Source organism: Leuciscus leuciscus, assembly GCF_965113295.1.
Source record: "Leuciscus leuciscus genome assembly, chromosome: 8".
Taxonomy (NCBI): domain Eukaryota; kingdom Metazoa; phylum Chordata; class Actinopteri; order Cypriniformes; family Leuciscidae; genus Leuciscus; species Leuciscus leuciscus.
The window spans coordinates 2,225,388-2,251,430 of record NC_138732.1 but is presented as its reverse complement, the minus strand read 5'-3'; the positions used below and the strand labels follow the sequence as shown (position 1 = coordinate 2,251,430).

The 26,043-nt window shown below is 39.3% G+C and overlaps 1 protein-coding gene across 2 annotated transcripts in view; it reads right to left on the bottom strand.

Annotated features, from left to right (window-relative positions):
• apbb2a (amyloid beta (A4) precursor protein-binding, family B, member 2a) overlaps positions 1–26,043 on the bottom strand; it is a 35,663-nt gene that overhangs the window by 4,386 nt on the left and 5,234 nt on the right. For both annotated transcript variants that reach the window (XM_082176943.1, XM_082176944.1), the window contains exons 4-11: positions 25,186–25,304; positions 24,571–24,699; positions 23,465–23,598; positions 23,330–23,390; positions 20,117–20,251; positions 14,678–14,805; positions 3,073–3,187; positions 2,532–2,607 (exon numbers count right to left, since the gene is read on the bottom strand). In XM_082176943.1, coding sequence (XP_082033069.1) covers positions 2,532–2,607; positions 3,073–3,187; positions 14,678–14,805; positions 20,117–20,251; positions 23,330–23,390; positions 23,465–23,598; positions 24,571–24,699; positions 25,186–25,304 — 897 coding nt within the window. The remainder of the gene's footprint in view (positions 1–2,531; positions 2,608–3,072; positions 3,188–14,677; positions 14,806–20,116; positions 20,252–23,329; positions 23,391–23,464; positions 23,599–24,570; positions 24,700–25,185; positions 25,305–26,043) is intronic.

Below are 26,043 nucleotides of genomic sequence, written 5' to 3'. Positions count from 1 at the left end.
ATTATATTTACTCAATTTGCTGGGGAAGTTCGTGTAAGTCAAATCTGCGCAGATTTAGTGCAAATACTCGTGAGTCTTCATGATATATTAACATGGGCGGCGCTAGGGAGGGGCTAGCAGGAGCTTCAGCACCCCCAAGAAAGACCAAAGCACCCCGATAGCACCCCCAAAAATAATTTCTGGAAGCAATTATATTCAGGCTGTATTCTATGGAAGCCCTGAACCGCATTTTAAAAAAAAGAAAAAAAGAAAACTTATCTTGTTATTTCGAGATATTAAGTCGTTATTTCAACATAATATCTCGTTATTTCGACATAAGTCGTTATTTCAAGGGGACATTCTAATCTGCATTAAGCCACATTAAGCATTCTTATAATAGTTTCCTATGGGTGGAAAATGCTTAACGTGTAATTAAACGTTGCGTTCATATTCTGGGCTTTTTTTTACATAGCATAGCATACTTTGTTATGATTTTAGTATCATAATGATTAATAAATGCACGCACAATTATCCGTGAACTTGATTTGAACAAATGCCTTTCAACTTGTGTGTGCAAAATTCAGAATTAAATGAATGTGCAGCAATTTGTACAAATAGAGAGTCTGTAGGCCTACTATACTGTTGTAGCCATTAAAAAAGCACATTTAGTTTCATATTTGTTCAAATATTATAATGTTATTTTTTTCCATCTATGTTGATTTATGAAAAGTGAACAGCACGAGTAAGATATGCGCAATATATCGGGAGACATGTAGCGGGTCAGACATGATTTTGACCACTTCATTAAGTTTTATTTTGTAGAAAGCCGTTCTTTAAAGTGAATTTCGTTTTGTATAAATTGTATCTTAATTTTAATAAATTTTCCATCAACCAATTGCCTGGATTTTATAAATAAGAAGCAAATATAGCAGACAATATAATCATGGAGGCGCCGGCGCGGTCACTTGCATTGCACGTTAACTGGAGCGCATCTCATCCTAACTTAACGAAACTCAGTGTGTGCCTCACACAGACATGAGAAATATATCAAATACACAAAGCTTGAAATGTCTTTAAACGAAATAATTCAAAATGAAAAGAAATAGGCTACTCTCTGATAATGTAATCCATGATGTGCATTTCTCTCTAGCCTATAGGCACGTTCACTACAGAGATGGCGATCGTCAACTTCATCTTTGCAGCCGACACTGACACAGAAAACACTAGTTTAATAAAACTCAATACACACGTCACCGGATTTATAAATGCACATCTTGCTTGTTGCACGCACACTCTGCACACATATTATGTCGAAATAACGAGATATGTTGAAATAACATTATTATTAATAATAAATCTTTTAGAATATTTGATTGAATGCTGAATGTTGCGCTTGTTCAATTTAATAAAATTAAAACTTTAATTGTGATCATTAAAATAACCCCCTCAGCACATGCCTTAAAAATTCTCTGGCGCCGCCCCTGTATATTAAATACAGCGTATTGTGTAGAATCTGCTCATATCTGGCTTACGTGAACACATACGTCACTACACAACACATAACGTTGAGCTTGTTCATTTGCATTGAAGCAATAGCGAAGATTAATAAGTGTTTGGTGAACAGAAAATACATTGTTATTTTCCAACATCCTACATTTATTGATGTCCGTTGTCCTGTATTGATCTGTCCAACTAAACACATGTTTGGTGATGAGGATGGAAGAGGAAGAGGAGGAGATACTGGATGACAGGATTTGGTTTGACTAAGAAATTATTATATGAAATCCAAATTTTAAAATAAGCTATAGCCTATATCTTTTCTTTTCTTTTTCTGGCGAGTAGAAGTTCTGAATGTCCGGTAACTTAAATATTTTGTAGCCAAATTGGCCGGTGAGTGGATTAATAGATCTAAACAGTCTATTTATATCTACGTTTTTGCTGCAACAAGATGTTACAACGAAATGATGAATCTCTGTGAACTAAAAACATCACCGACCAATGAAATACAAGCATTTGCGTCATGTGATCAGAACTCCAGATACACGTCGAGTTCAGTCGTTGAGTCCGTTCACACGCTATAGACGTTTGATCGAAATGAGTTTTGTAGAGTAATATAAATTGGGCCTAAATACTCATTACATTTTACAAACTTTAAAACAGCTAAAAACCAATATGTGAGCTGACATCATATTTTATTATTTTAACAATTTTTAAGTCTTCGAAAACCTGCATATATGAGGGAATTTTAAAAAGCGTGATTTTTTTTACCTAAAATGGTAATGGAAGCTAAAATACAAGCTAAAAGTTTTTTTTTTTTGCTATGCTAAGCTCTAAAAAAACGAATAAATTACTATACATGTCAAACAAAATAAATAAGGAAATTTCTGTTTATGATTTTTCTTTTTCTTTTTATATATATCCTACATGGGGGCCTTTAAATATTGTCTTTGTAGTCAAACGGTTGAGAAGCGCAGCTCTAAAGCTCATAATCATCAGAGTTCAGATTTGACAGGTCATGTGACTGTACATCCAAACGTGTGTGAATCTCTCACCTGTCAGAGGAACATCTGAACTGAACTGAGACGAGGATCCTGCGCCGGAACACACACTCTTGCGTTCGGCCATGATCTGAGAAAACAAGCAGAACAACTGAAGAAAAGCCTCCGTCGCTTCATCCTGCTGCGTGAGGACAGCGCATACTAACACACACACACACACACACACACACACACACACACACACACACACACACACACACACACACACACACGCTCATGCTCACATGCACACACACACACACACACACACACACACACACACACACACTCAAACATACACACACTTAAAACACACTCACACAACACACACAAGCTCACGCACACATACACACACACACACACACACACACACACACACACACACACACACACAGAACAGCAGAGAAATGGCTTCAGATGAAAGAGGACAGATGATTGGTTGCTGAGTCTCTTTCCTCATAAATATTCATGAGCCAGACAATAAATATGTGACAAGTGATTCAATTTGTCCATAAGAATGTGTGTGTTGTCCTGCGGTGCGAGTGTGTGTCCTCACCGTGGAGCAGATCAGCTTCAGGCTGCTGGCCACGGTTTCTGCAGGACTCTCACACTGAAACACGTGGCATTTCAACACACGCGTGTTCTTATCACGGGCCACATACGCGAAATCCCTGAAACACAACAACAGAGGCGTTAGTGGAGCAACACTCGTTTCCTTCAGACGTCTGCAGTAACACACCAGACTAGATCAGGAGAGCGGATACAAACAGGTGAACAGTTTAACTGCTTTAAATAACATGATTCTCTCAACTAAATTCTGTAGCAAATACTTAAAAGTCATTTAAATATTCCCCTCTTTGAGCACATTGTACTGAAAATCATTCTCAGAAATCAGTTTATAAAATTAAAAAAAACAATATACATAAAACACATTAAATGCAAAAAAGCAATGAAAATAAAACACTTACTAAAAAGCGATTAAATTTAAACATTTTAAAATTAAAGTCCCCCTGTAGTCAATCCCTTAAAACTCATCTCTGAGCACCAAAATTACATATTTAAACGTTTTTTTTATTCAATTCACATTTATTTGTACAGCGCTTTTCACAACACACATCATTTCAAAGCAGTTTTACAGGAAGTGCACGAGTCCACATTACACTTTAGAGAGATCTGTTATCAGAGGAAACTGTCTAAGATATGCATTTCAGAAAATCACAGACAGCGAAAAATTTATTAATTTAAACAATGTAATAATTTAATGCAGAAACAATGAGATCATGGAAGTAATGAATTCTTTGAAAAAAAATAAAAATTGTTAATGCCTTAAAATATCTTGAATGTAACTCGACACCCTTGCCTCATTTAGTATGCGTGGTTCTATGAATATGCAAATTCACCCCGCCTCCACTCACTCACTCAGCTCAGAGATCCACTGGTTGACGATCACACGTTGATCTGATTGGTTACAAGGTAGTTTGTGACGTCAGAAACACCAGCGATTTCAAAGCGTGTGTTTGAGACTGTCTTTGGTTCACTGCAGTTTTAAGGAGGAAATACTCAGCAATGCTGTCGACTTATGAACTTACACATGGTTTGTCTTAAAGCAGATTAAAAACACCACATAGACACATAAACTACATTAAAAGCTGGATTTACACCACAGGGGGACTTTAAAATAATTCATTTTCAATTAAAAACATGCATGTCATGTGACCATTAACTAATATCAGAGAGTCATGAACATGTGACTGTGCTGTAAAATTATTGAAATATTAACTCAAAATCTTCAAGTAAATATCTGAGCTCAAAGAGGTTTGGCTGACATAAAAACATCTGGGAAACCCGATGGAAATGAATCAAGCACAGGAACCTCACAGATTCACACAGTGTGATTCCCACAGATGAAAATGATGTATTACACTCAGATCGAAGAGCATTTAATCAGCAGCTAATGAGACACCAGGAACAAAAACATCCATCAGAGAGAGACACACGTGAGAGAACTGGTAGAGGAATATATACGTGTGTGTGTGATGAATTTAAAGGTTAATGGTTCTGTGGCCGTGTCTCAGTGTCACTGGTGACATTCAGAGAGTTTGCTTCAACACAGTCACACTGATGCAGCAAACGCTTCCTGGCGTCTAGAACGGCTCAATCTGAGCAAACACACAAACACACACACACGTCAAACTGCTGGACTGACACATGTTACTGCATGATGCTGGTATTTTAGTATAACTGAGATACTAGAGTTTTTAATAATATTTTAAATGTTTTTATTTTTACATTTCCATTTTAATTTGAGTTAAAGGTTTAGTAATTTTGTTTGTAGTATTTGTCGTCATTTTTTAAAAAAATGTTAATGTTGATTTTTTTTTACATTTATTTTAGTCAGTTTTAGGTATTTTAGTTGCTAATTAAATGAAAACGGTTCCTTGGCAACTAGCTGAAAAAAAGTTACAAATAATATTTTATTTAACATGAATTAATTTAAAAAGTCAAATTACAATAAATAATTTTACAACAAAAAAATCTAAATAAAACCCTTTCAGAAGCAAAAAAAAAAATAATGAAAAAAATCTAAAAATAAATTAATAATTCGATTTAAAAAATGGTAAAAATAAAAAGAATCAAAATAAAACCCTATTTAAAAAGCAATACAATTATAAAAAAAATATGTAAAAAAATCTAAATTAATAATCAATTAAATAAAAAAAAGTAAAAAATAAAAAGGTACAAATAAAAACAAATCAAAATAAAGAAATTTGTAAAAAGCAATACATTATTTATTTTTTTAACATAATTTTTAAATAAACATTTCTTCCCCCTTTCTGCCGCTCTTTTTGACGTCGTGTCGAATGAGTTAGACACTAGGGGTCGTACCTGGGAGCCCCAAACATGTCGGATGTCTTCAGAAAAGGCCAGTGAAGTTTGGCGTGTGGAATTTGCATGCCTGGCCTATAAAAAGACACATTCAGGTTTGTTCTTCGGAGCCGAAGCATCGCGTCTCAAGGGATGAGAAGCAAATCCATTCCCTTCACCTCAGCTGGATCGAGCACATTTCAGCGCTCTCTCTCTCTTAACGGCACAGATCAGTGTGAGACATTCCCCTAAGAGCTTCAGCGGCGATATAACAGAGGCGATTTCCCTTTATAATAAAGAGCAAATTCCTCTAAAAGAACTTCACTGCGGATCGTGTGTTTTTTAAAGATGCCGTTCTAGTCTGTGTCCTGCTGGATGCGGTCGATATTAGTGGTGTAACGATGCCCTCATGTCACGATTCGATTCATATCACGATACTGAACTCACGAGACGATATTATCGCGATACTCCAAGACATATGATAAAAGATTAACAAAAGAATGTACTGTTGATTAAAATGCTGAATTTGATATTTCATTGTGTGTGTAAATGAATATTCTTGGTCTTGATGCTGAAACCCAAAGCACAGGACAATAGAGACGCCAGAATAACAATATTCATGATTCTCAAGCTGAAAATACAGAATTATTTTAGACGAATATGCTTGATCTCCGTCACTGACTAGATATATTTAAAATAATCTCAGACACTTTTTACTGGTAACATCAGACATTTGGCTTTATCAAGACACACAAATATTCCCCCGTTGAATTGTTATACATTATATTCAACATTATATATAGTAGTTTAATGTAGTACTAAAGTAGAATTTCTTTCTAACACAGTAATTTTTATTTTGGGTGAACTATTCACAATATATAGTCACCATCCACGATACATATTGTTGTATTTTTGTATTGTGATATATTGTGACACGATACATTGTTACACCCCTAGTCGTTGTATCTCTCTACCCGAAGCGCTCTCGACAGGTTATGCTCCTCTAGAGCTGGGTGTCGAGTTCGAGTATCAAAAAGTATCAAAAAATGTCTTGTCATTCGGTACCAAATTTCGATACCTAATGCCAAGTTCACACTGCACGATTTTCATAGTAGTCGGGTCACTGTTCTTTTCACACTGCACGACTATCTGGGGTAACGCTCAGTTACTGCTGTGTTCACACTGAATGATGGATTGGCGACAAGAGGTTTCACACTGCATGACTTTACAAAAGAAAGAAATCGCCAACAACTTCTGCCTGGTCCGAAAACTACGTTTCACAACCAAACACACGTGAGACGTGATAAAGAAATAACGCAAAATCCCGTGTGCACGAGAATGAAATTGTTATTTGAAATGATAGCCTGCAAGAAGATTGCGATCCAGATTGTCTGTTCGCTGATTTGCAGCGAAAAGGAGAAAGAGAAAACCAGATTATGCAGGAGGAAATGTTTGTGTTACTGAAGGAGTGTTACCAAAGGAGTGTTACCGAAGTTGTGTTACCGAAGGTTGTTACCGAAGGAGTGTTACCGAAGGAGTGTTACCGAAGGTTGTGTTACCGAAGGAGTGTTACCGAAGGTTGTACACGATACATTGTTACACCCCTAGTCGTTGTATCTCTCTACCCGAAGCGCTCTCGACAGGTTACCGAAGGAGTGTTACCGAAGGTTGTGTTACCGAAGGAGTGTTACCGAAGGAGTGTTACCGAAGGTTGTGTTACCGAAGGTTGTGTTACCAAAGGTTGTGTTACCAAAGGTTGCGTTACCAAAGGAGTGTTACCGAAGGTTGTGTTACCAAAGGTTGCGTTACTGAAGGAGTGTTACTGAAGGTTGTGTTACCGAATGAGTGTTACCAAAGGTTGTGTTACCGAAGGAGTGTTACCGAAAGTTGTGTTACCAAAGGAGTGTTACCAAAGGTTGCGTTACCGAAGGAGTGTTACCGAAGGAGTGTTACCGAAGGAGTGTTACCGAAGGTTGCGTTACCGAAAGGAGTGTTACTGTTACTGAAGGAGTGTTACCGAAGGAGTGGTACCAAAGGTTGTTACCGAAGGAGTGTTACCAAAGGTTGCGTTACCGAAGGAGTGTTACTGTTACTGAAGGAGTGTTACCGAAGGAGTGTTAATGAAGGAGTGTTACCGAATGAGTGTTACCGAAGGTTGCGTTACCGGAGGAGTGTTACCAAAGGTTGCATTACCGGAGTGTTACCAAAGGTTGCGTTACTGAAGGAGTGTTACCAAATGAATGTTAACGAAGGAGTGTCACCAAAGGAGTTAGAGTAGTTGCACCTGAATGCTTGCCTGTATCTGATCCACCAAGTGACACAGTTCAGTAGTTGTGAATGAGACGTTGTGTTCCTCCTGCCATAACTCTGAGCTACCCGCCTCCTAACGGGTCCATGTTTCAAGGCTGAGAGAGGCAGATCATCAAGGGTTCATGAGTTTACGCTCTTCTTCTGCATTTAGATGCGACTGTCACACAGAAACTCTGCAGTGTGAATGTCGCTTTTATGTGTCTGAAAACAGCATTTCACTATAAATGTCATGAACTGAAGCTCTGAGGAAACTATAAAACACACTGACACACTCACAGGATCTCCGCCTGTCTCTGCTCTTTACCTGCACATGAAGAGACTCGAGCTGACGCCTTAAATCACAGGTGTGTGTGTGTGTGTGTGTGTGTGTGTGTGTGTGTGTGTGTGTGTGTGTGTGCGCGTGAAGTCTCAGAGCCCCAGCGATGAACCCATTCTGTCTGTCTGCAAACACACAGAAATTAAAGTTTCCTGACACACGCATATGGAGAAAAACACTTTTCAAAAGTGACTCTGGGGTGAAACTGTGATGATGATGATGATGATGATGATGATGATGAAGAATCACATTACACTTTCAACTCACACTGGCAAACTAAATACTAATACCAATGAACATTGAGCACGTTTACCAAGCTGTCTATGTGACCTACAGTCACGAATGATTCCTAAAATCATCAGTTGTGGTTGAGGAGGGTGTGCTGCTACTTCACTAAGTGATCAGACGCTTCATCTTCACCGACACACATTGAAGGAGGAACTGAGACACATTTACAGACCAGAAGATGAAGATCACCGACACATGAGGGTGCAGGACTATCGAACACCTCTGAACACCCAAGCAACCACTCAAACCATCCAGAACACCCTAACAACCACACAGGACACCCTAGCAACACCTTAGCAACCACAAAGAACACCCCAACAACCAGAAAACCCATACACAACACCCTAGCAACCACAAAACTCCCTAACAACCACCCAGAACACCCGAGCCACAATCTAGTAACCAGGGCTGCTGGATTAGCCCCAGTGATGAGTATGTTCAGGGGTGGACCTATGTTTACTTTTTCTAATAATCGTATGTTGTTGTACAGTTCACATTGGATTAATTCATCCAAACTCACCACCTCATAACAGTTACATTCCTGTGCCATCACCAGGTACACACTCACTCACTCACTCACTCACTCACGCACGCACAAACACACTCACACACTCAATTATTTCTCTCTCTCTCTCTCTCTCTCTCTCTCTCTCTCTCACTCACACACACTCTAACACACAAACTCTCTCTCTAACACACACAGTCTATCTCTCTCTCACACAGTCTCTCTCTCTCTCACACAGTCTCTCTCTCTCTCACACACACACACAATCAATCACTGCCTCTTTCTCTCCTTTTCCCAAAAGATTGTGATTGTTTCAGTATGTCATTAATATCTATCTCCTCCTTACAAACCCTCGGAGACTCACACAGTCTGACTGTATTGTGCTCACATTTGCAGAACAGCAAAAGTCATAAAACATTTACACACACACACCCTTACACACTCTCACTCTCTCACACACACACACACACACACACACACACACACACACACACACACACACACACACACACACACACACACACACACACACACACACACACACACACACACACACACACACACACACACACACACACACACACACACACACACACACACACACACACACACACACACACACACACACACACACACACACACACACACACACACGCGCGCACACACACACGCACACACACACGCACACACACACGCGGCGCACACACACACGCACACACGCGCGCACACGCACACACAGTGTCTCTCTCAATGTATTTTTTATCCTTGCATTTCTCCTTTATTTGCATAATATTGCATGCAATGCGTGTGTACTTTGATACGCTGTACAAAAAACCAGTAATAGTGTAAAAACACACACTCATGTTCATCTAGTCCAGACGAGCACAAACAATAGACTTACTTTAATATAAAACCAACTATAATGGCAACAGACTAACACAAAAATATGCAATAAAGCAGACAATTGTCCCCAAGAAGTGAAACTAAACACACACGTGAGTGCATGGAAAACAGCAGCAGCGCGATGCAGCAGTGTGTGTGTGTGTGTGTGTGTGTGTGTGTGTGTGTGTGTGTGTGTGTGTGTGTGTGTGTGTGTGTGTGTGTGTGTGTGTGTGTGTGTGTGTGTGTGTGTGTGTGTGTGTGTGTGTGTGTGTGTGTGTTACTCACACTGATGTCACTCATTAGAATTCCAGCCGCACTCTAACTCATTACTCCCATCGCCACGACGACCAGCATCAGCTCAAACACCACACACTGATCCCCGTCTCTCGTCCTCCTCGTCTCTCTCTGATCCGTCACTCCCTCGGCAAACACACACACACACTCACACACACACTCTGAGAGCCAAAAGCCACCGAAAGACCCTGCACTCACTCGCTCTCTCTTTCTCTCTCTCTCTCACACACACACTCTCTCTCTCTCTTGCTGAAGAGAGATGCTGCTCACATCCAGTAGAAGAGAGAGGGACAGAGAGAAAATAAAGACAGCCTCTCCGTGTTAAAATAGAACAAATAGAAAAAATATCTGTAAGAAAGCGTTCGTCTTGCTTTCAGAGTCAAACAGAACGAAACACACGTCAGCCTTTATTAGGTGAAGTAAGACAATGTTTCACTATCAGTATGAAACAGCAATGCCACAAAAAGAGGGAGGAGTTGACCAATCTCTCTCTCTCACACACACACACACACCATATATAGACCTGTGACCTCATCGCTACAAACCCACGTGTTCACAGACACAAAATGCTGAGTGCTCCAGATATAGAGCAATGACTTCAATCCATCCCAAACACTCATCATATTGTATTAGTAACAGTGTGTGTGTGTGTGTGTGGTGTGTGTGTGTGTGTGTGTGTGTGTGTGTGTGTGTGTGTGTGTAGTGTGTGCCTGTGCCTGTGAGTGACGTGTGTGTGTGTGTGTGTGTGTGTGTGTGTGTGTGTGTGTGTGTGTGTGTGTGTGTGTGTGTGTGTGTGTGTGTTTCACAGACAGAGGTTCCTCTGGGCCAGACTTGTTTCACGTGTGTGTGTGTGAGTATGCGCAAATATGTGCGAGTGTGTGTGTGAGTGCGCAAGAATGTGCAAGTGTGTGTGTGTGAGTGCGCAAGAATGTGCAAGTGTGTGTGTGTGTCTGTGTGGGCGTGTTGTGTGTGTGTGTGTGTGTGTGTGTGTGTGTGGTGTGTGTGTGTGTGTGTGTGTGTGTGTGTGTGTGTGTGTGTGTGTGTGTGTGTGTGTGTGGTCTGTGTGTGTGAATGACGTGTGTGTGTGTGTGTGTGTGTGTTTCACAGACAGAGGTTCCTCTGGCCAGACTTGTTTCACGTGTGTGTGTGTGTGTGTGTGTGTGTGTGTGTGTGTGTGTGTGTGTAAGTGTGCAAAAATGTGCGAGTGTGTGTGTGTGTGTGTGTGTGTGTGTGTGGTGTGTGGTGTGTGTGTGTGTGTGTGTGTGTGTGTGTAAGTGTGCAAAAATGTGCGAGTGTGATGTGTGTGTGTGTGTGTGTGTGGTGTGTGAGAGAGAGAGATGTTTCTCTAAAAGCAATAGGAAAGAAACACACAATCTCTCTCTCTTTTCCTTTCTTAAGCAGTTATAGTCTCTCTACCTCATCTCTATCGGTCCGCATCTCTCGTTCTCTCAACACTACCTTTTTTCAAATCAAATAATACAAAAATTGCTTAACTTAGTCGAGACTTTTAGATCAACAAAAAATTCATTTCAGTTTCATTATGATATTATAGTTTTTTAATTGAATCCCTGTTTTAATACCGTTTCTCTTTGAAACAACAACAACAGCAAAAGACATTAAGTTCGTGATACTCTAGAAGCGGTTTAAAGACTAACCCAGTTTAAAATACCCGGATGATGGCTTAATTAACTGATGTTGGACACTTCATGCACTCGACACGCATGCACAGAGCATTAGAGCATAAGTACATAGTGCATAAGTTGGGACACAACCAATTTGTTTCCGTGCTAAAACATGTCAGTTGAGCTGAAGTTTGGGTCTGCAGCGACACCTGCTGGCTCACGCTGGTACTGCAACTTCAATCTGAATACTAACTCACTGAAAACTGACAAAACTTTGAGATAATTTGTTTATAATTATTAGTAAAGATGTTTCTAATGAGGTTACATACTGTAGTGTACATAGTTAGTGCTAGAAGCTGAACAGAGTTAGTGCACTAAATCAAGTCATTTACACAGTGCTTTAACAATATAGATTGTTTCAAATCAGCTTTACAGTGATAATAGAAAATTACAGTTATGTTATTACAGTTAAATGACATTGAATGATCATTAAAATGGGTTTATATAAAGTATTTCTTTGGTGAGATTTGCCTATGAGATCTGATCTCTCCTGGGCTGGGTTTCCCGAAACCTTCTTAACTCTACGTCGTTCTTAAGCTGTACCTTATCGTTAATACGCTTTTTCCGAAACGTTCTTAGTTAGGTATACCTTCTGTAAGTCATACGTTCGGAAAGTTGGTCTTGGACCACTCTTAGCTTTACCTTATCACTGGTAACAGGGGACCACCACTGCAAAAAATACATCCAGTGTTCAATAAGGCTAATTCAAGTGTTTTCATCATCATGCAAAGAATAAAATTGTCATTACACTGATTGTTGTTAGTTTTTTAATTATTATCCAAAGGTACATCAGCTGGCAAACCATTAGGCAGTGAAGGCTTAGGAGTTTGCTCAAACTATAGCTAAAACAATAGTTGTGCTAAAAGACGGCGCCATCCGCGGAGCGCTTTCAAAGGCCAGTGAAAGCATATACTGCCAGTTAAAGCTACAATATGTAAGATTTTTGTAATAAAATATCCAATATTGCACAGTATGATGTATTTCCTGCAGTTGTGTACTTACAACTTCCCAAAGATTTTTAATTTCAGAGAAATTCCCATTTTAAATAATGGCTCGTCCATGTTCACGTAATATCCGCGTTATCCCTGGTTTCCGCTCGTTCTGCCATAGTAACCATGGCGACAGACGTGGACAACTGCGTTACGTCTAGCGGCGCGCTCACGCTGTTGTTGTTTCGGTCAAACATTATGGATCATGGCAAGCAGACTTTGGGACAAAAGGAGAACTAAAACGAGGATCAATATCAGCGTGGCGTTTTCGAGATGCCGAGAGCTAGCGTCCGCGGCTAACTTCCACTCGACAGAGCAAATATCCCGTGAGTCCTAATAAATGCAATTTCAACTATTTCTGAAGTGCTTCTTTTATAAAGAATATACCTAAAGAATACTTTAGAGTCTTCGTAGCGTGCTAAGAGACAACGTTATCGGGAAATCCAGCCCAGATCTCACACCGAAATATAATATAGTATTATAAAATCTCAATGCCTCCAGAAATAAATATCAGTTTCCACATCAGAAGCCTTGCTCGCCGTCTAGATGACGTCACTGGATTCTCTCGCTGTCGGTATGAGAGATTCGCTCTGCGCTGGAGTCAGTGAATCAATGTGGTTTATGGTTCACACACTCACACACACACACACCAGAGGAACCACCGTCTGTGAAACACACACTCACTCAGCAGAGAGAGAGAGTGAGCGCTGTAATGTCTCTCATCACTCTCTGCGTCTCTCCAACACGTCTCTGCCATTAACACTGAACACTAAAGCTTTCATCTTCCTCGGGGGACGAGAGAGAGAGAGAGAGAGAGAGAGAGAGAGAGAGAGAGAGAGAGAGAGAGAGAGAGAGAGAGAGAGAGAGAGAGAGAGAGAGAGAGAGAACAGCATGCTACTCACACTATCATTCCTGCAGAATGTACTGGGCACACAGGAATTGTCTAAAATGTGCAGTAAATCACTGGAGCAGACGCATACTGTATCCCACAATGCACTGCACTCGACTTCCCCTCATACGATTATTTCTGCAGTATCTTTATGCATGAAATACCCAAATTTAAGAAAGCATGCACATCTAAAAAAAAAAATAAGTCAGATGCACAACCGAAGAATATATAGCGTGTATATTTACGCCACATGCAAATAGGCTGTTTACAGTAACTCCGCCCACCAGTGCCTGATTCAGCCAATCAAAACCTGTCTGAGGGATCAGTGATGCGGAGACAAACCCGAGTACAAATCCACCTTTTACTGAACTCTTTCTTCTCCCTTTTCCCGTCACATATCAGCTTGGAGTTTAATTTAAATGAAAATTAAGAAAATATTCGAAAGGTGCGAATAAAATGTGTATTTAATAGTGGGAATATAGTGTTTACCGGATAGGGCTTAAGGGACTGGGACAAGTAATGATGTAATACATATAATCATATGCACTGAATATGTTGTTATTATTGCATTCTGTTTTTTTATTATACTACAATAACCACTATTTACACTTTATTGCGATTTGCACAGTGCAAATAGTTGCAGCCTAAAATATCAATTATAAAATGCAATGTCAGCATAATGTTGCTGCCAAAAAGCGGCATTTATGGAGCTCATAAATGTTTTGGGGGAAAAACAGTGTTTGTTTGTTTTTGTGTTTTTTTCACTTAAAATACCCAAATGACCCACTACATTTGCTAAAATGTGCAGTAAATCACCAGAACAGACACATACTGTATCCCACAATGCACTGCACTCGGCACTGCACTCGATTATTATTTCTGCAGTGTCCATACGGTCTTAACAGCCTGTCTTCATGCGTGAAAAGAGGCATATTATGTCACAGTGACTTTTAAGAGTATGTCAGAAAGAAAAACATTTAAAATGTGATCGAATTAATCTCCTTCGATGCTATTAAACACGTCATGTACATGTATTAACTTCAAAAAGCCGTAAACATCACAACACCGTCTGCAGAAAAGCTGAATCACCTCGAAACAATCGTTTAATGGATTTAGAAAGGCTTGAGGGAAAGTGTCTGACCTGCTGAGGCCCCGCCCCACTCCCCACACGCGGATGCAGCTGATTGGCTGAGAGTGCAGGAGGGTGTGGTCAGTGGCGTCGATGAGGCTGAGAGTGACATCTTGCAGGACCAGTAGCATCGTCTGTCTCTGAGCGAGAGAGAACGAGAGAGACGTGTGAGCAGTGTTGGGAATAACTCATTACAAGTAACTTGAGTTACGTAATCAGATTACTTTTCAAGTAACTAGTAAAGCATTACTTTTTTATTTATTTATTTATTATGGAAACAAATACTATTTACAGGTGACAGATACAACAAAAACCAAGGCCAACAAAACATACATAACAACAGCCAACATGGTGTGTGTGTGTGTGTGTAACAATAATAAACGTTCTAGACTAAATGTGAGCGTGCATTTACTCATCTCACTTGCAAAAAAAAAAAAGATTAAATATTCCTCAAAATGCATAAAATCAGTGAAATGCAGAATCAGAATACTATCTCCAATAACTAAATATGTTAAATAAAACATACGTGTTTATGCATTTAATCTCACTTTATTGTCTGACCTTCGATGATTCAGTAAAACCATAAGCAAAAATGACAATAGATTTTTTTTGTTTTTATTGGTAAAGTAAAGCCGTTTCTCAATATGCGTACTTGTCTGTACTTGTGTTCTTGTGTTCTTGTGAAACGTCATCAGTCGCTGCCCAAGTACTGTTCTAATTCAAAGTTCACATCTAGCCAAGTCCAGTTCAAATCCCCGGATGTGTTCTTGATCCGCCCCTTTTACCGAGGATGCATCGAGAGGTGACTTGTGCGGACTTGAGTCAGCCAGGTATCCCAGAATGCATCTCACACCAACCAGCAAGCGTCAATAGCAGAAGAGAAACCCCACGTAATTTAAAAATACTGCTGTAATTGTGTCACGAAATGTAGTTTTAAGAGTATTTCAGGCGAGAATGTAGTTGTTTAAAGCTCAAATCTTTGGTTTATTTATAAAGATGGCGCCTATTTAAAAATTTGATCTGCCGTTTTCGGAGTTGTGAGATCCAGGCAATCGGACGCTCGGCTAGGGCTGTGACGGTATGGGATTTTTTCTTACCGCGGTAAAGAAGCAACAAATCTCGCGGTTTGGCGGTATAAATATATAACAGCAAAGACAGCGTCGGCAGTATTGATGGCAAAATAGGCTACAGAATATTTCGTTCTGTATTGACAGGTGCAATATTTGAAAATCGATAATATTTTTTTTTATTACATTTATATCTGCATTTATGTCAAAACCTAAACTTTCAAACATCAAAATGTAATTTATTATAAACAGAGCAATTCCAAGAGGGTCCTCACACCATCGGTGCTCGGGCCCTAAATATGTATTCATGTCAAAATGACATACAAATTTTTTTTCCTATTCTATTTAGCCAGGAAACGCTTCCAACAGGCTTGCGTGAAAAATAGGCGTCCGTTCTATTTCTAGCATGCACACGTTTTCAGCGCGGCTCGTGCCGCAACTGAGACGCGCGTCTCACGCAGGCAGTGTGCAAGCTCTAACCTGTTAACATGGGAGCCGAAATAAAAACGGACACGCCACGCAGCCAGTGTCGCCGACCTAAGGTAGGACCCAAACGCCACAGGATGGTTAATTTTTCTAAGATGTAGTCTTAAGTTAGTGGTATCGATCGCGAGGGATACTTTTGTGCGACAAATACGGCATATTGCCTTGTCCAAATTCACCGGATTCCCCTTAATTGTCACCTGCCTCAAAGGCGACACAGTATTTAGCTTAGACACTAGATTCGTGGCTATTTTTTGAATAATGTCATTCGGCTAGCGCCGTCAATAAGAGAGATCGCTACTTGCAATTAAAATCTAACTCCAACTGTTTACGTTATGCTTGTCTTTTATGCCTGTGTTTGTTTGTATTTAATTGAACATTATCTGTAAACATCACAAGTACTGAAACCTAGCAGTTAATTAATAATAATCAGAAACACACAAAAAAATAAATCCCCCATATGTTTAACGGACTGTCCCTCCCTTGCGCAGGAAGCGTTTTTTTTTTTTCTCCAGAAGCACTTGAACATGGGACTCGCAGAATACAGTAAATTATAAGCAAATATTAATGTGTTTATAGTTCATATCACACACCATATGCACTCCTGTAACTTAAAAAAAAAAAAGAAAAAAAAAGTGCGGTGATGACCTCACACCGCGGTAGGCATCTCATTAACGCGATATTGCGGTGATGCGGTTATCGTCACACCCCTACGCTCGGCGCTCATGTACCCCGCGGAGAACAGCCTTTCCTCGGCTAGTGCTGCTGACGTTTGCCGCTGGCTCGGATGTCTCTAGTCTAGTGGTTTAACATGAGATATAAATCGTCTTGTGTATATCTAACGGACGATTTATTTATTTATTTTGTCTCATTAATCTATAATTTGTTCCCTGGCAAAACGCTATGCTGAGGGCAAAGTGAAGTTTCATAGCTTTATTTAGTCTATTTAACTTTAACGTTGTAGCCTAGAGAGCTGACTTATGTTTGACTGAATCGTTTGCTTTATTATTGTATAGCTTCTTATACCTTTTAGGCTACTTATAGGCTACTTTTATAATGGCTATTATTGATCATTAAAACTGACATTTAAAGCAGCACTCAGTAGCTTCGGGACTTCTTCGCTGTATTCTCGCTTTTTGCTCGCAGGTTTCTCTCTAGAGCTCCCCCCACAGCTTCGGAATAGATATTTGACAACACTGTCGTAAAAACTCGTTGTTGATTCTCAGACACCAGAGGCCAGTGGTGGACGAAGTACACATACCATGTACTTGAGTTAAAGTAAAGATACTCAAGGTAAAATATTACTCAAGTAAAAGTAGAAGTGCTGCCTTTAAACATTCACTTGAGTAAAAGTACAAAAGTATTTGCCTTCAAATGTACTTAAGTATCCAAGTACTTTGATTTTTTTATTGCTATAATGTCCTATTATAATTTTTGTCAAGACTCTTGCTTAATTCAGTCTACGTGAAGACTCTGTCACTCTTGGCACATCAATCTATTAATAAAATGACATTAATTAGTCTATATATATATATATATATATATATATATATATATATATATATATATATATATATATATATATATATATTTGAATTGAATACATTTTTTGTGTGTTTAATTTTGGACGGAAGGGGACTGATCCCATAAGGTATAATACATTTACAGTATTTACTGTACATATTTTTCACAAGCGTCTATGGTCATAATTATAAACATCCTAATGTTATGATACATTCACATAAACCTGCACAATGCCATTGAATATATATATACACACTACATTATGGGAGCAGCCAATTTCCCTACAAAATTAAACACCAAAACGTATTAATGCAGTGTTTCTGCTACTCCTCAGAAAAAAAAATGCTATTATATGCAAGTAATTTTAGTGTCAAGGTAATAAGCAATGTTCATTATGCGTCAGTATTTACCGATAATTGCTGCAATAATAGCTGCTGCTCTCTGCCCCGCTTAAAATTATTGGCAACACAAATTGTTTGGAACTATTGAGAGCTACACGAATCACGTGACCGCGCGGCGGCGAGATCACAGTTGGCTTGTTCGACTTGAAACGGCACACTGCACAGACCAATCGGTGAATGACATTAAAATACCGCAAGAGCGATTAGAGAGTAGACGGCTCTGTATGCTTTTCAATCGCTCTCGCGATTTCGCTCTATACTTTGATGTCATAAACTGATCGGTCTGTGCAGCGCCGATTCAAGTCGAACAAGCCGTGTGTGTCGCAACCTCTTATACTGTCTATGGTCGCAACTCTCATATTTAACGGCTCTGGTTCGCGCTTAGTAGATACCACCAAGGCAAGTTCAAAACAAAGTGCGCACGTTGTAGGCTACTGTGATAGGTGGCTCGTTTGACCAGTTAAGTTTTTATCCACTCATAAATAAAAAGGAACGACTGATTTTTGAAAATGTAGTAGAGTAAAAAGTAAGATATTTGACTTTGAAATGTAGTGGAGTTAAAGTAAAAGTCTTCCCAAATTTAAATACTTCAGTAAAGTACAGATACGCAAAAAAGCTACTTAAGTACAGTAACGAATTACATTTACTTCGTTACTGTCCACCACTGCCAGAGGCTATAGATCAACGACATCAAAGCAGATGGGACGTTCTTTAAAACGTCTTCTTCATTCGGGTTCGGACAGCGTGAGGGAGCGCAATAATGACAGCATTTTAGCAGATTTCTTTTGGCCGTAAAGCAATTGTTTACATCGCGAGACCTGATATCACGCGAGACTTCCTGACGCAGCGGCCGGCGGCCCGCCGGCTCAAAGTTGCAAGTGCGTATTTTCCGCTCACGGGCACCAGGGGGGTGCGAAACGACCACCATTCAACCCGAAACAAGTAATATAACCATTCCAATGACTCCGAAGCTGTTCAGTTAAGGTAAAAAAAGTTACTTAGTTCACCTTTAACAAAAAAGGTTATGTCATTTTATTTTATATATTTAAAACATAAAATATTTTATTATACATATTGCCTACATTCTCTTCACTGTATGTACATATATAATAAAATAAAATTACACAACCCTGTCTTTTTGCTAAATGTTAGTTTTAATGACCAATATTATAATGTTTTTTATTTATCATATTTTTTAAATGAAAACAGAAAGAGTCAGGGTTGTGCTTTATATTTCGTGTTGTTATAAATATGTGCAGTGAAGATAATCAATTGCGTTGCCTGAACCACATTTGTGTGGCCATTATGTTTAAGATTTTTTTAAATGAAAATGAAAAGAGGCAGAGTGGTGGTTTATAACATATTTTGTTTTATTTGTAGCCTAGATATACATAAAGAGATAACCGGAGTAGCCAGAGCGAGCTGAGTGACGCTATCAAGTACGCCGCTGTTCCATTTGCAGAATTATCGGACTTGCGTCCTCCCGTCCTCGAGAGTTCGTTCTCCTGAGTCGAACTTGTCAAGTCCGAACTACCAAGGACTCAAGTCCGATCTTTGCGTACTTGGTATTGAGAAACGGCTTATGTGTTCAACTTTTTTCTCCTGCGTCCTATTCTTCTGTTATCCAGAATAACAGCCGCTGAAAGGTTTGTTTAAGCGGCGCCCCCTAATGTACAGGAGTCAATCTGCATTTCCTTCAGCCTGACGCTTATTATTTCACTTTTGGTGTGAAAGGGTCTTTACATTTGCCCAAAAATATAACTTTTTTGTTATAAAAAAAACAAGCCCAGCCCAGCTGGAAAAAAAGTAACGCAAAAGTAACATAACGCATTACTTTTCTTAAAAAGTAACCAAGTATCGCAATTAGTTACTTTTTAAAGGAGTAACACAATATTGTAATGCATTACTTTTCAAAGTAACTTTCCCCAACACTGTGTGTGAGTGTATGAGTGAGATCAGACGTGAACCCGTCTCACCCTCGTCCGGTCGCTGTCTGTCTCTCTGCGTCGCTGTAGTTGCTGAATGCAGTCGCTGACCGTTGAGCCGCTCTTCCCACACATCAGATCTGCCTCCCGAACCTCCAACCAGCCCAGATACTGGACCCAGAACACCTGCAACAGCAGACCAGCACACTGGACCTCAACTCCTGTCTTAAAGGGATAGTTCACCCAAAGATGAAAAGGTGTATATGACATTCTTCTATCAGACTTTCACTTTTATGATGGACAGATGCACTTTTATGACGGACAGATGCACTTTTATGATGGACAGATGCACTTTTATGATGGACAGATGCACTTTTATGATGGACAGATGCACTTTTATGATGGACAGATGCGCTTTTATGATGGACAGATGCGCTTTTATGATGGACAGATGCACTTTTATGACGGAGAGATGCACTTTTATGACGGACAGATGCACTTTTATGACGGACAGATGCACTTTTATGACGGACAGATGCACTTTTATGATGGACAGATGCACTTTTATGACGGACAGATGCACTTTTATGATGGACAGATGCACTTTTATGATGGACAGATGCACTTTTATGATGGACAGATGCGCTTTTATGATGGACAGATGCGCTTTTATGACGGAGAGATGCACTTTTATGACGGACAGATGCACTTTTATGGACAGATGCACTTTTATGATGGACAGATGCGCTTTTATGACGGACAGATGCGCTTTTATGACGGAGAGATGCACTTTTATGACGGACAGATGCACTTTTATGACGGACAGATGCACTTTTATGACGGACAGATGCACTTTTATGATGGACAGATGCACTTTTATGATGGACAGATGCGCTTTTATGATGGACAGATGCTCTTTTATGACGGACAGATGCACTTTTATGATGGACAGATGCTCTTTTATGACGGACAGATGCACTTTTATGATGGACAGATGCACTTTTATGATGGCCAGATGCTCTTTTATGACGGACAGATGCACTTTTATGATGGACAGATGCACTTTTATGATGGACAGATGCGCTTTTATGATGGACAGATGCGCTTTTATGACGGACAGATGCACTTTTATGACGGACAGATGCACTTTTATGACGGATAGATGCACTTTTATGACGGACAGATGCACTTTTATGACGGACAGATGCACTTTTATGACGGATAGATGCACTTTTATGATGGACAGATGCACTTTTATGACGGACAGATGCACTTTTATGACGGACAGATGCGCTTTTATGATGGACAGATGCGCTTTTATGATGGACAGATGCGCTTTTATGATGGACAGATGCGCTTTTATGATGGACAGATGCGCTTTTATGATGGACAGATGCGCTTTTATGATGGACAGATGCTCTTTTATGACGGACAGATGCTCTTTTATGACGGACAGATGCTCTTTTATGACGGACAGATGCACTTTTATGATGGACAGATGCACTTTTATGATGGCCAGATGCTCTTTTATGACGGACAGATGCACTTTTATGATGGACAGATGCACTTTTATGATGGACAGATGCGCTTTTATGATGGACAGATGCGCTTTTATGACGGACAGATGCACTTTTATGACGGATAGATGCACTTTTATGACGGATAGATGCACTTTTATGACGGACAGATGCACTTTTATGATGGACAGATGCACTTTTATGACGGATAGATGCACTTTTATGATGGACAGATGCACTTTTATGACGGACAGATGCACTTTTATGATGGACAGATGCACTTTTATGATGGACAGATGCACTTTTATGATGGACAGATGCGCTTTTATGATGGACAGATGCGCTTTTATGATGGACAGATGCACTTTTATGACGGATAGATGCACTTTTATGATGGACAGATGCACTTTATGATGGACAGATGCACTTTTATGGACTTCAAAACAGAAACAGCCATTCACTGCCATTATAAAGCTTGGAAGAGCCAGGACATTTTTTGATATAACTTTGATTGTATTCGTCTAAAAAGAAGAATGTCATACACACCTAGGATGGCTTGAGGGTGAGTAAACCATGGGCTAATTTTCATTTTTGGGTGAACTATGCCTTTAACCCTATAAATCCTATTGATCTGATCAACCTGATTTATTCTTTTTTTTTATCAAGTTTAAGTAGCATAATTGGACAAACGTGTTCAAAATATTAAGAAAAGATCTCAAATATAACGATCTTGTATATTAGACATCAGCTGTTTCTCACTGAACCTAAAGATGATGTCATTCTTCTGTTCCCACAATGTATTGTGTCAAACTCCTGCTCAGGAGTAGTTCCAGGCAGTGCCACACGGCGTCACTGTTGATAAATATCACTGTTTATGATGCTAGTTTTATCCTTTAACATCTTTCCATAATATCTGGTCAGAATATAATCATTTGGTGATTCCAAACAAGAGAGTTATAGTTAAATCCTTCATAATAAATTATTTTGAAGTTCATCTTATCTGCTCTTTTTGTGGATCTGAAAAGGAATCTATTCAGGTCTTACCTACTTTTTTTTTTTTATGATTTAAATGAAATCAAAGAAGAAATTGTCCCGTTTCTGTTACGTCACACCGACTCTTGGACAATGCTGTTGTCATTTTGTGCTTGTCGGGCAAATTTCATATTCATAAATCCAAAATGATAACTTCTAAACCTAATGTTTCCCTATTTTGTTCTTAGATAAACGTGCTGATTCACCTCTTAAATGACAGAGAAACAAAAAAACACATTAAAACATCCCAGGATTTAACTAAGATTACCAAGACCATTTATATTATTATTATTTATTTATATTTTTTATTTGTGACGTCTGTGATTTTGTCATCCCTCATCATCATTATTATTATTATTATTATTTATTTTATTTTGTTTTTTTATTTTATTTCTGGTGTCTATGTTATTTTGTATGTCACTCCTCGTTATTATTATTATCTTTTTTTTTTTTTTTTTTTTTACTTGTGATGTCTGTCTGTGTAATTTCATCTCATCCCTCATCATTATTCTTTACTTTATATTGTTTTTTATTTTTATTTTTTACTTGTGATGTCTGTGATTTTGTGTCATCCCTCATCATTGTTTAAAGCTGATATTTTGGAGCTCATTCTTCTTGTTATATGTTGTGTTCATATTTACAATCAGAGAAAACCCCGTGTATGATCTCCAGAGTGATTGACACCTGTTGAAGTGCAGTTTATCAGCAGAATTACCTGAGTCTCCGGGTCATTGATGGGAATGATGGTGTCTGCAGGGGCTGATGAGACTTTAGCTCTGAGGAGGATAAAGATCAGCATGAAGCTTCTATATAACAGTATATCCCCTGATTTACAGGTGAGGAGCTTCACCTGTGGTTGATGAAGCTGTACGGGCCGCCGTGAGCTCCTAAACTCTCTCGGTTCATCTGTCGCTCTCTCTCGCGCTCCTCCTGTCGTTCACGCTCGCGACGCTTCTCTCGGGAGTCGCATGTCTCCGTCAGGTCCTGTAAAGAACGATAGAAAAGCTGCATAAAGTCTCAAATCTCAGAAAACATTTGCTTGCCTTCCATAGCATATATATGCAGTACTAAACATTTGAAGTGGGTTAAAAAAACTATTTACGCACTATATTACATATGCATTATATTTTACCTTAACCTGTTCTACACTTAATGTGTGTTTGAATAAATTCGTTACGAAAACAAGTTATGAAAGCCACTGTTTAAATGTTTATATTTCAAAAAATTAATTGGAGTAGAAACATAATCATGCCATTAGAAGATTTTTATTTTAACATTATTATTAAAAAACACTGCCATATGTGCAACTTAAATGTTTGTACACAAATCAGTTTTAAGCTTTAATATCTGTACCGGCTCACAGGGTTCCCTGTGTCGTTTAAAGCATAAACGCCCTGATATACTTGTGACGTCATTTTGAACAAATTCAGGCTGATATGAAGTTTGTTTTGAGTTTGTTTTTGGGAGTTCGAAACTTTCTGGAAAAGTTAGCTCCGGCTGGTAAACGCCTCTGAACTCTCATTGGTCTGTGGTGATGATGTCATAGGTGGGCGTGGCTCTCAGGCTCCGCCTTCTTTGAGGTGTGAAGCTTCTCCGGTTCATTTCTTCTGTTCAGACACGAGTAAAAACATGAACACACCGGAGAGACGCTTGATACGCTTGACGCTTGATACGCTTGACGCTTGATACGCTTGACGCTTGATACGCTTGACGCTTGACACTTGCTGTGTGAATAAACATGACGTGACTGAAGTGAATAATGCAGAGACTGCAAACTTCCACATCTCTACGATCTGATGCTTTCTGAACGGCTGATTTCTCAGTTTTTTTCTCATGAATCGGATCAGATTGAAGTTCGGAACTGAACTAAATCGCATGCTTGTGAATCAAAATCAAATCATGAAGTTTGCGTCAAAGCGCAGCTCTAGTGGCTTTGTGTTTAATTCACATGTTTACCAGGTAGTTGTTGTTGAGGAAACTGGCGGCGCGTCCCATCGCCTCGTAACACAGTGAGGAAGAGGAGGGTGACGAGGCAGATGAAGGAACGGGCTCCACAGAGCTGTCCGACACGATACTGCTGGGCCGCTACACACACACACACACGCACACACGCACGCACAAACACACGCACAAACACACAAGCACGCACACACACACACACACACACAAACACGCACGCACAAACACACACGCACAAACACACACAAGCGCACACGCAAGCATGCGCACACACACACACACACACACATTAACACACAAACACACAAGCACACACACAAGCATGCGCGCACACACACACACACACACACACACACACACAAGCACAAATTAACAAATTAGGCCCTTCAATACGTCAATAAGAAACACACCATCACATGCAGGAAAACTGTGGTAAGAGTAGAAGATCATCGCTGTGTCTAAAACAAACTATTCCTCAATCTCTCCCTGTTCAAGCTTGCATTATTCTGAAACTTAATATCCGTGTTTATTGCCTCATTAAGACTGCTGTATTCCTCATTTGTAAGTCACTTTGGATAAAATTGTCTGCTAAACGACTGTGAATGTGTGTACCTCAGTCTGTGCTTTAGAGCAGGGCACAGGAAGACACGCCCCCTTCACTCGTGGCTCCGCCTCCAGGTCAGGCTGATCTCGCCAAAAACACTCCTTCAGCTGAGGCTCTTCCCAAACACCTACAGCACCATATAATCACAGAGAAAACACATATTTCACATGATAATAACAATTATTCACAGTTTTTACTGTACTTTTGATCAGTGTTGGGTGTAACGCATTACAAGTAACTTAAAAGTTACGTAATCAGGTTACTTTTTTCAAGTAACTAGTAAAGTAACACATTACTTTTAAATTTGCGTAAGTAATAATAAGTAACGCAAGTTAATTTGTTTTCCCATTTATTGACTGACAGCTCTTCTGTCCTCATGTTGAGAGAAATTGGGAGTAAATTGATTGTTATTGTAGTTCTAGACTAAATGTGAGCATTTACAGATTCAGAATTCCTTAAAATGAATAAAATCAGTGAAAGGCAAAATCAGAATACTAAGCAAACCTCCAATAATGTTAAACAAAATAAATGTTTATGCATTTAATCTCACTTTATTGACCAATGTACTTGCTGATGATTCAGTTAACCTGAAAGGATTGTTTGAGCTACGCCCTCTACTGTACACACGTGTGAATTTTCATTATTACATTTTTATTATTTTTTTATTATTATTATAAAAATTTTGGCCAAAACATAGAGCTTAAAATATAGAACATTTGCCAAAAAATAGAACCAAAAACAAAACAAGAAAAACAAGCATAGGGGGGTGGTGGTGGCGCAATGGATAAGACACATGCCTTTGGTGTGAGAGACCCGGGTTTGAATCCACTGTGAGACACCAATGTTTCCCTGAGCAAGACACTTAA